Raw genomic sequence first — 12,096 nt, forward strand, 5'->3', positions numbered from 1 at the left:
CATCATTATCATCATCATGTTTAATGTCTGCTTTCCATGCTAGCATGGGTTGGACGATTTGACTAGGGACTGGCAAACCAGATGGCTGCACCAGATTCCAATCTGATATGGCAGAGTTTCTACACCTGGATGCCCTTCCTAATGCCAACCACTCCGAGAGTGTAGTGGGTGCTTTTATGTGCCACCGGCACGAGGGTCAGTCAGGTGGTACTGGCAACGGCCACGCTCAAATGGTGCTTTTTATGTGCCACCTGCACAGGAGCCAGTCCAGCGGCACTGGCAACAACCTCGCTCATCCAGCGGCACTGAAATTTTAACCCGAGCGAGGTTGTATCTGCAATAAATTGGTTATACTTCTTCAATAAACAAAATATTTTAACATTTTTTGTTTTTACTACAATTCCTAATAATATTTGATTATAAAAATGCAGTCGGATATTTCTAAACATCGGATAACTATGAGGGCCCATCCAAGTAAAATAGGAAGCAAAGGGATCCATAGGCAAAAAGTGGTTGAAAAACACTGATCTAAAAGGACAATATGTGTTACACAAGTAAATACACACACACACACACATGACAAGCATCAGCAAAATGTTTGTCAACCAAATTCCAGTCCCAAGGCACTGGGCATCTAGATAATGTAGAAGCTGCCTATCCCAAGTCCTATATCATCATCACTTTAATGTCTACTTCTTGATGCTTGCATGAGCAGACTTTATTGAAGCAGATTTCCATACTGCCAAATACTCTTTCAGTCAACAACCCTCACTTGTTTCCAAGCAAGTAAATATTTTCTCTTGTCTATCAGATAATGAAAAGCCCAGATATACTTTTGTGGAGGATTATAAATGAACAACACCATTTGTATGAACAGTGAGTTTTTGTTTACAATCAGTGTGTACGGAAAGACAAGGGGAATACATACTTACCAAGTCCTTTGTGAGCTGCTCTCCAGCTATCTATCTGAGGCTTTATATAGCTATGGTGGGGCCTCACCTGGAATGGGCTTCTACTAGTTTCTGTAAATGAAATTTCACTCACAAAGCAATGGTCAGCTTGCAGATATAGTAGAAGACACCACCCAACAGTCAACCTAGTGAGGGTGAACCCCTAACCATATGTTTCTGAAGAAAACTGTTCAACCATATAGCCATGTGTGTGTGTGTAATGGTATGGAGTGTATGTGGTCTCCTGGGATATGCAGATGTGCAAGTATAGGATAGTGGGTGAGTAGGAAAATGGTATGTAAATGAAACTATGCTGAATGTGAGAGGATATATACATATACACACACACACACACATGCATCAATACACTTGATAGTATACTACACATTTTTTAGGATAATTTATATGCAAAATTTTAGTCTGTAAAGTAAAGAAAGTGATAACATCACAGACTTGTCTTCATTAAAAATACTGATTTGATTAGTCACCCTCTAAGGTTACCCATTTTCTGTCCACAGAAAGAGTTGTAGATTACAGGATCTATAGTATAGGTTATTATAGTATAGTATATATGTGGAGGTGCAATGGCCCACTGGTTAGGGCAGCGGATTCGCGGTTTCGATTCCCAGACCGTGCGTTGTGAGTGTTTATTGAGCGAAAACACCTTAAAGCTCCACGAGGCTCCGGCAGGGGGTGGTGATCCCTGCTGTACTCTTTCACCACTCTTTCTTCTTAGCCAGCGGGGTGACGTCATTCGAAGGCTAAAACAATGCAAAGTGCATTGTGACCAGCGATGTGTAACAACATCTGATGGTCTGGTCGGTCACGTGATCACATGATTATAGTATATATTAACCTAGGAATTTCTAAACCGGTTTGTCTAATTTGCATATCAGTACATGCGCTGGCAATGTGAATTCCTTAATTAGAAGAGGGATTAACAAAATCAGAAACTAGTCTCATTGATCTCTCTTTTTTTCTACCCATAGAGGCAAAATGGTGAATGTACAGTTTCAGTGGAGAAGTAAACCAAGCAATAATCAATAGTGAAAGTCACATGATAATGGAAAATGGAACTTTAACTGTAATACTGATCAGGGCTACCTCGATCTATGTTAACTGTAGTAAGCATCTATAGAACTGGTTATCAGCGATTTGCATTGGACAAAACACATTGCTAAAATTAACAAGAAGGCTGAGGGTGTCTTGGCATCACTTACCAAGTCCTTTGTGAGCTGCTCTCCAGCTATCTATCTGAGGCTTTATATAGCTATGGTGGGGCCTTACCTGGAATTTGCATCACCGGTCTGGAACCCCTATTTTGCTCAGGATATTAATTGTCTGGAAACTGTTCAGCGACGTGCAACCAAGAGAATACCCTCCATCAGGCATTTGCCATATTCTGAATGCCTTACTTCCCTGGGCATGGATACATTGAAACTCCAACGTCTGGCAGCTGACTTAGCAAACACCCATAAAATTATTAACCATCTTACAAACAATAACTCTGAGCACCTTTTCAAACTCCACCTGTCTAACACCCGTGGACATATTTACAAAGTCAGAAAACAGCACAGCTCCCATGACTTTTGGAAACATTTTTTCATGCTAAGAGTTGCTGAAGTATGGAGCAAACTGCTGGCATCAGTTATTAGTTGGCGGAGCACTGCATCCTTCAAAACTTCCAGAGATTCGCCCACACTACACGTGATTTTCTCCCCTCCATACACACGCAAGCATGTATCTGACTCATACACTGTTCACTTCCCAGACATTTGTACATTAAGGCACATACTTTATACGCACTTTAGACAAGTTGTGGTGCACCTGAGCACTGTATACAATAATTTCATTATATTATATTATAGAGGTTATTAGATCCTCAACAGATAGTGTATGACCTAATACTATCCAGATGTTTATCCGGATCTTTTCGGTTTGAACGGCAGTTTTTTAAAATAATTTCCATGTGACTAAAAAATTTTAAACTTCGTATACTGGTAGAATGTGCTTATAAAACATCTTTTTCTTGTGGCTTTCTTGAGAAAATTCTATAGTTTGTAAGATATTTAGTCTTTAATTTCTTGCACTTCGGCAATTTCAACCAATCAATGACGTCTATTGAGGTGAAAACGATTTCTGTCATAGTGTGTCAACAATATTTATTTCTGGTGTCATATGAAATTGTCCCTGTTATTTATGAGAAAAAAGATACCCAGGGGCCATAAACTGATGGGTCACTCGTAAACAGAGCTGGATAATAAAACTGTTCCCTCTTTAGTGTCCACCCATAATTATGGCCCCAGTATCGATCTATTGCATTTCAATCTTTTTTCTTCAAAAATGTAAATAAACCCAATCTGTTTCTTAAACGAGGGACATTTTCATATTTCACCGCCAGAAAATTTTACGGCAGATGTTTTCATCTCAATAGACGTCATTGATTGGTTGAAATTACCAAAATTGAAGAAAATATCTCACAAATATCTTACAAACTACAGAATTTTCTCAAGAAAACCAAGAGAAAAAGATGTTTTATAAACACATTCTACCAGTATACGAAGTTTAAAAGTGTTTAGTTACATAGAAATTATTTTAAAAAACTGCCGTTCAAACCAAAAAGATCCGTTTATCCTGCATCACTCATTTTGAAGTCAAACAAGGAGAATGTTCTGCTGTGTTTTTAGTTTCAGCTACACTTATTTGAAAAATTAGTTACCATGTTAAAAAAATTTAATCCAGGCAAGCTGAATCAGATGATGATGATAATGATGATGATACCTACACAACAGAAATTTTACAATTACAAACATATTCTCTCATAATAACACTATAATTACATAAGAGATAGCTCACAATCCCAAATGTATACTACTAAACTAACACTATACTTACAAAATTGTAAGCATATTGAATCATACTAAAACTATACTTAACAGTATACATTACAACTACAAACACATAATCTATACTAATACTGTTCTTAAAAACCAGTATACCAACACAATCACATTCTCTTGTACTAACACTGTATTTACACAATTTAGTTGATATTATGCAATCACAAACATAACTATGCCAAAAGTCTCCAAACATACATGTAACATGCTTTCAACTGAACAACATTGTACCTACATCACTACTAACACACCAAGAATCAGAAAATTTCTGAATATAAATGAACAAAGCAGCAGAGTTTGACAGTAGTGTGAAGAGGAGTGGGTGATAAAAAGAGGTGATAAAAAGAGGTAATCTGCTAAAGTAATGAAGATTCATGATGTAAGAAATAAAATGTGAGAAAATAAACAAAAACAAGCTGTTATTTACAAGAACTTCTTTATTAACTCAATAAATTGCTTTCCATATTCCCCCTACCAATTCAAATATTTATTTATAGTTTCTTCATAAAAACGAAGATAATTCTCATGCCAAGTTAAAGTCTCCTGACCTTGAACTGCGAAGCTTGACCCTGTCTCCCCGATGGGAAAAAAAAAAAAAAATTTAAATAAATAAAACTCTTCAAAAAAAAGGGAAGGGAGATGACTTGAAGGGTAAAACAAGTAGATAACTCACTGATATGCTAAGTAGAGTAGTTGGTTGTTATGTGGTTGTCGTGATCACAACAATCTCACTTATGAAAGCAGGAATGATCAGAGGTCAGAAAACTAAATTAAAAAAAAAAAATTTTTTTTAATATTACAGGAAACAATAAATTCTACGCTTCGTTAAAAAGTAAACGAACTCAATATGAACAGTCGGTTTTCCTCTTTTTTGATCCAGCGCAGAAGTTTATTAATGGCTTGTATTGCTATTGTTTTTGTTACAAGTGGTCCAAAAACTGCATATAACTCAAATCCTTGAGTGATCTGGAAAAAAAAAAGGAACAAAATTAAAAATGAACTCCACAACATCATAAAAAATCTATATATATATAAAACCCAACTTGTGTGTCTGTGTGTTTAACTTCCCGGCACATCTCCTCTTAGCCAACAAATCGTAGAACCACCAACAGGGGGTCACTTAAAGTTTAGGCGAATGAAAATTGAACTGCGCTATTTCTGTTCCGAAATTCATCTTGCAAGTGCAAAAATCAATAATGTATTTGTTTAGGCCTTATCCCATGCATTGAATAGTGAACTTTACTCAGTCAGCTGTTTGACGTGAACTGTGTTCACCACGTGTGCAAGCATGCGTAAATTGCATGAAAAATAAAAAATCAAGATATAAAAACGAATCGCCGTAAACATTGTAGAAATTCGGCAAAGAAATGGAATTTCGGGATGTAGCCTGAAGGGTTTTTTCGTATTAATTGTTTGGACTTTGTGAACACATACTAATTGTTTTCATAACATTTTTAACGCTTTGAATTAAATGTGACCATTTTGCAAAGCCGGGCAATACTGCTAGTATAAATTGAAAAACAAAAATAGTCTGTTGCTATAGTTTGAAGAGTAATAGCAGTTAACTTGCATAGATCTACTGTCATTATAACCGGTCAAACACTTGATAGCAAGATATAGGTTGAGCATTGTTAATGCGTGTTGTTTTTGGAATCTCAACTGTGACTGCATTGTGTTCCCTAACAGGCAATGTTTGATTGCATAGAGTCAAAACACATTTGAATAGGCTGTTGTTTGTCGACCACTGGTTATTTTTGATTGAGTAGTACTATGGTAAACAAGACGCAATCAACTGGTCTCTTCTTTCAGATAGGCACAGACATGGCTCTATGGTAAGAAGCTTGCTTCCCAACCACATGGTTCTACGTTCGGTCCCACTGAGTGCCACCATGGGCAAGTGTCTTCAACTATAGCTTCAGGCTGACCAAAGCCTTGTGAGTGGATTTGGTAGAGAGAAACTGAAAGAAGCTTGTTGCATGTGTGTGTGTGTGTGTGTGTGTGTGTGTGGTGTGTGTGTGTTTGTATGTGTGTGTGTATGTATGTATATATATATATATATATATATATATATATATATATATATCTATCTACGTGTGTATCTTTGTGTTTGTGTTTGTCCCCACCACCACCACTTGAGAACTGGTGTTGGTGTGTTTATGTCTCAGTTACTTAGCAGTACAGCAAAAGAGACCAATAGAATAAGTACCAGGCTTAGAAAAAAATACATGGGGTCGATTCACTTGACTAAAATTCTTCAAGGTGGTGCCCCAGCATGGCCACAGACTAATGACTGAAACAAGCAAAAGATAAATATAGACCATGCCTCTGTTTTGTTGAGAACCATTCTAACATGCAATGATGCACTATATGGGGCAATAGTGTGACAGTTTAGATATATTGTATTCTCTTCACTATCTAGTTAATATCTGTACGGCAATTGTTGTTTTTGTTTAGTTACAGGTTATTTCTGAACAAAAAAAATTTATGATTCCAGCTGTGACCCTCCTGTACTTTTCTATATCAAGAATATATCCTTTATTCATGATAATACAGTATGATTTGAGCAAAATTTGGCTGCTATTTCTAGCAGATCAGTCAACCATGCAAAGACTCCAGTTTCTTGTTGTGGTTGTTCTTTTGGATGAATCATCCTATTTACAGATGCTCAACAAACTAAAACTAGCAGCCAGTTTTTCTTCAAATGTCTTAAAAAGGGATTATGAAGGTCCGACTATATAAATGTGGACACATAGTGTAGAGTGTAGAATTACGTAATAAAACAGTGTTAGATGCAGAGTGGCAGAATAGCAATCATAGTATGTCGTATTCAGATATCTGACAAATTTAAGAATTTCTTCAGCAGCTCATGTGGAAAAGGACAAGGTTGATTTCTTTCTCTCTTCATAAGCAAAACTCTGACAATTCATGATTTTTCATGGCAAAGATACAGTGGTTTCCTGTGCTTTCTGCTGGTTTATTCACTGTTTATTCTGCTAGTCTCCTGCTATTCTCTGCTAACTCTTGAAGCAAAGAACTTATGTAAGCCTTAGGCAGGTGGATTGGATCACATGATATCAGGAGTTGTCACACAAAAGTAAGCTTACATGATACATGTCTAACAACTAGCCCTTCATTTAGTCTTGTTGTAGTTGTTGTTAAGCAACAAGACGGGTAAGGGTGATTAGGTGATGGTCTAGAGCTTAGGGGCAGGAGACCCCAGACCTTGGAAAAAAAAAAAAACTTTGGTCGTCTTGTTGTAGTCGAGGGCTCTTCGTTGACGCCCGACACCACTGGGAGGTGGCCCTCGAAGTCGCTGGAAATGGAGATCTCCAGGTCCAAATTCTTGGACGGCTTCCTTTAGTCTTGTATGCTTTAGCCACGGAACTGTTTGTTTGCTATTTTATCCATAATTGAGGATCTTGTTATGTACTACCATATAAGGCCAGAGAAGACTTGGGAATAATGGTAACTAAGGGGAAACTCCAAATTCTTGGAGTCTTACTGCCAGATGCAATCTAATGTCTTGCCAGGTAAACAAAATTAGTTACTTTAAAAACCTAGCATAGCATGATTTGAGAAAGGAAATCTATTTTATACCATCTCATGGTGTAGTTTTTGTTTATAAGATCAGGTGCAAGATACAATAGGTTAAAAATCACATCATAAAATCATTCCAGTCTGTTGCTAATACAGGTGTAATGTAATGTCTAGTCCAAAGTTAGTCCTGATCCAGTAGACCTATAATCAAATGAGTTCTGGTCATGATGTCTTTTTCAGATATAGTTAATTTAGGGCATTAACCAATGTGTTCTTCCTTCCTTTCTTTTTCTTTTTTTTTTTTTTTAACAAAAGTAGAGAGTGAGTAATGGGAAATTTAGCTGCTATTCCTAGTAAGAAGTGTGACAATTTTGTGGCACCTTCCTTTGCTTAAATTGTATCTGTGTTGCTGTTTAGCCCCAGGTAAAGCATGATAGTCAGGCTTTCAGGAGTTTATTTGTACATTAAGACTGTAGCAGAACGTAAGAGTGAAAAAAAAAACTGAATATGAAAGAATAATTAATAAATTAAAGTAATATAAGGAGAAAAGCAAAAATGTATTCTTTTCAAGAGAGTAAATGATGCAAGGGAAATAACTTACCCAACCAATAAGAGTTTCGTGTGCGCCAACGTGATACAGAAGTTTCAATGGTCTACTGCTACTGTGAATTCTGTGATGGAGATACTGGTAGAGACCAAACAGACGGTCCTGTTCTTCCTGACTGAGATATGGAGCTTCCAGCTCAGGGCTGGTATATTGTGCTGAGTTGCGAGACTTATATAGGAAATGACGTAAGCCTGAGATAGCACACTGTTTGATGCTGTAACTGTTTCTTGATAGTGAATCACTGATGGCTTGCAGACAGTTGGACTTTTGTAGTTTCTGTAGGTAAATTAGATGTAAACAACTGAATCAATAGCTAATACAGCAACAATAGTAAAAACATTATTTTTAAATTTTATTTTTCCAATGCAATTTTACAATATTTTTACAAATAGATATCTTTATAACAGCTACCCATCATCATCATCATCGTTTAACGTCCGCTTTCCATGCTAGCATGGGTTGGACGATTTGACTGAGGTCTGGCGAACCAGACTCCAATCTGATCTGGCAGAGTTTCTACAGCTGGATGCCCTTCCTAACGCCAACCACTCCAAGAGTGTAGTGGGTGCTTTTACTTGGCACCAGTACGAGGGCCAGTTTGGTGGTACTGGCAACGGTCACGCTCAAATAGTGCTTTTTATGTGCCACCTGCACAGGAGCCAGTCCAGCGGCACTGGCAACAACCTCCCTCGAATGTCTTTTCATATGCCACCAGCACAAGTGCTAGTAAGGCGACACAGGTAACGATCACGCTAGAATGGTGTTTTTAACGTGCCATTGGCACAAAGGCCAGCTTGTTGCTCTGGCAATGATCTCACTCGTATGGTACTCTTAGCGCTCCACTAGCAACAGATGCCAGTCACCGATTTTGATTTCACTTGTCTCAACAGGTCTTCACAATCGAGTTTGATTCTGACTTCAATTTCACCCCTATGTGGCAAAATGTAATTTAAGCCTGCTTAAATATGCATCACTTTAAATTTACTATTTATATATATATTTTTTGTAAATAAATCAGATGTAAGCAACTGAATCAATAGCAATAACAGTAAAAATATATTATTTTTAAACTTTATTTTTCCAAAGCTATTCTTGAATATTTTTACAAATAGAGGGTCTTTGTTAAAACTACCCACTCTGTGGTGAAATGGAATTTAAGCTTGCTTAAATTTGAAATAGAAATGTTTGAATTCACAGATATATGATCAGTGCAACACTTTAAATTTACTACTCATATATATTATCCACATGGCTTCAAAGGTAATTATGACATCTCAAACAACTTAGCAACATAAATCATAACTTACCTGCTTAATCTTGCTTTTACAATCTGATAAAGTGAAGAAAGAATCTCTGTCTACAGTCAGTAAAAATAGACAGGTTTGGCAGCTTTCATCCAGATAGGAGACGTGTGCTTGTAGAAAACCACTAGAGTAGAAAACAAGATACAAGCTTGTTACAATAGGCAATTAGAGAAGAAGTTGAATTTTACAGGGCTGTAAGCAATAACCATAACAAGGACTTGATTGAAGAAAGTATTATTGGATAGCCCTTATGAGATGCAGTTAATTAATTACATATTAGTGTGAAACCCGACGGTCTAGTGCAATATTTCTCAAGATGGTGCATGGCAATATTTTACTTGGCATGTGACTTTAGAATGTGGATTAAGTAAGTAACAAGTGAATAAATTTGCAATAAAGTTTTAATTCTTTTGATATACTTCATTCATGGTGGAGTTGCACAATTTTAAAAAAAAATAAAAGTGAAGCATGGAATAAAAAGTTTGAGAAATACTGGTCTAGTACTTCTGATATGTAATATTTCACTCAAGAAAGGCAGTGAGCTGGTAGAATTTCTAGCATGCCAGGCAAAATGCTAAGCAGGATCTTGTCCATCTTTATGTTTTGAGTTCAAATTCCACCAAGGTTGACTTTGCCTTTCATCTTTTCAGGGTTGATAAAATATACCAGCTGATCCGAGGAATGGGGGGGGGGGGATTGCGATGTAATTGACTTAGCCCCCACCCAAAATCGTTGGTGCCTTGTGCCAAAATTTAGAACCAATATTTCACTGAAGAGCCAATGAGGGAACCTCTACAACACAGTTCCCCAAAACTATTTTTACATGTGGGCTACTTTAGGACAAGTTAAAGTAGGTTGGGACGCTTGGTGTATAGAATAAAACATATTAAATGATATTTAGATATCTAAGCTTATACGTATAAATAATTTAAACAACAGAAAATTAATAAGTACTTATTTCTTCAGTCAATAAATGAAGTAGAATTATCAAAGACCTCATAGTTTGAATTTTGATTGTATTTTCCACATATTCAAATACATTTTTGCAGCACACATAGGAACATCTAGCAGTATGCTCTGTTGCACTATTTTAGAACCAGGGCTCAGTGCAGTTGATCAATTTAGAAGAAACAGTAGCTACATTCCTCTTAAATCATACACTACCACCTTAAAAGAAAGGACACATTAAATAATGTAGTTCTGGATTTACAAAAGCAAAAAAAGCAAGAACAGAAAGAAAAGTGCAGGCATGACTGGATGGTTAAGAAGCTTGCTTTCCAACCATTTGGCTTCAGGTTCAGTCTCACTGCACAGCACCTCAGGTAAGAATCTTCAACTAAGAACTGTGAGTAGATTTGGTAGACAGAAACTAGAAGAAGCTCACTTATCTCTCTATATATAAAAATGAGAATGTGTGTCTTTGTCTGTGTGTCTGCCAGTAGGAATCCCTAAAACTTGAGAACTACGCAACAGATTTCATTAAAATTTTACACATGCCTTACGGTCCATGCAAGGTCATAGGCCAAAAAAATTTTCTACTTCTTGCCTAATGCAAGCCCAGAGCAATCTCTTATCTCTTACACTATTTCAGTATTACGTGTCAAAAGTGAAACAATAACACCTCTCTATTGCAATGTGAGATACTTTCACTATTAAAGTGAAACTATTACCTCACATATATACATGCATACATACATATTCGTCATAAACACTCTACCACTGCTACTAATAACTGTTGGGAACCCTTTCAGACCTGCCTTACATTCGAACCAGAATCTCAAAAACATTGTCCTCTTACATCTCATACTCAATTCATTCCCACTACAGGGAAATAAAATTTACTTCTCATTACAGGACAATGGAAGAGGGTAATAGACATTAACCACATGCTACCTTGTCAAGTGAAATATATTGTCATCTACTTCACCTCTAATCTTCCTAGTGTACGCAGAGTTAAAACGACCCCACACCACTATAACACCACTGATATCTTCATCCTTCTAGCTGTCTACTTTCTTATAAATATGACAAAATTTATGTCCAGGCAAACAACATTCGGACTGCAATTCATAATTATTGTCTCCTGTCAGAGGTTATCGAGGCTATCATTCTTTCTGGATGTAGAAAAGGTGATGACATCTTCATTCTAAAAATTCTTCTTACTCCATCAGAAGCAGAAATTCGATTTACGTTCAGAAGACTTCAATTCCCTCTTCGTGTCAGTTTTGCCATGTCCATTAACAAATCTCAGGGTCAAACCCTCTCTGTGGCTGGTCTTCTCTTGGAAGAGCCCTGCTTCTCGCATGGACAACTGTATGTTGGCTGCTCAAGAGTGAGAAGCAAAAGAAACCTCTTTGCATACACTCCACAAGGAAAAACAAGGAACATTGTTTACAATGAGGTGTTATAATCACAACAGCCAGGATGTATGTACATGATCACCTAACTTCATGTACTTATATTCATCATCATCATCATCATCATTTAACGTCCGCTTTCCATGCTAGCATGGGTTGGACGGTTCAACTGGGGTCTGGGGAGCCCGAAAGCTGCACCAGTCCAGTCAGATCTGGCAGTGTTTCTACAGCTGGATGCCCTTCCTAACGCCAACCACTCCGAGAGTGTAGTGGGTGATTTTATGTGCCACCGACACAGGTGCCAGACGAGGCTGGCAAACGGTCACGCTCGGATGGTGTTTTTTATGTGCCACCGACACAGGTGCCAGACGAGGCTGGCAGATGGCCACGCTCGGATGGTGTTTTTTATGTGCCACCGACACAGGTGCCAGACGAGGCTGG

The 12,096-nt window shown here is 37.4% G+C and overlaps 1 protein-coding gene across 1 annotated transcript in view; it reads right to left on the bottom strand.

Moving 5' to 3' along the window:
• Positions 1–4,267: 4,267 nt before the first annotated feature.
• LOC115212493 (protein SAND) overlaps positions 4,268–12,096 on the bottom strand; it is a 38,081-nt gene continuing 30,252 nt past the window's right edge. The window contains exons 5-7 of the mRNA XM_029781351.2: positions 9,302–9,422; positions 7,989–8,270; positions 4,268–4,816 (exon numbers count right to left, since the gene is read on the bottom strand). Of these exons, the coding sequence (XP_029637211.1) occupies positions 4,676–4,816; positions 7,989–8,270; positions 9,302–9,422 (544 nt within the window). The 3' untranslated portion in view covers positions 4,268–4,675. The remainder of the gene's footprint in view (positions 4,817–7,988; positions 8,271–9,301; positions 9,423–12,096) is intronic.

This window comes from Octopus sinensis, linkage group LG1, assembly GCF_006345805.1.
Source record: "Octopus sinensis linkage group LG1, ASM634580v1, whole genome shotgun sequence".
NCBI classification, from domain to species: Eukaryota; Metazoa; Mollusca; class Cephalopoda; order Octopoda; family Octopodidae; genus Octopus; species Octopus sinensis.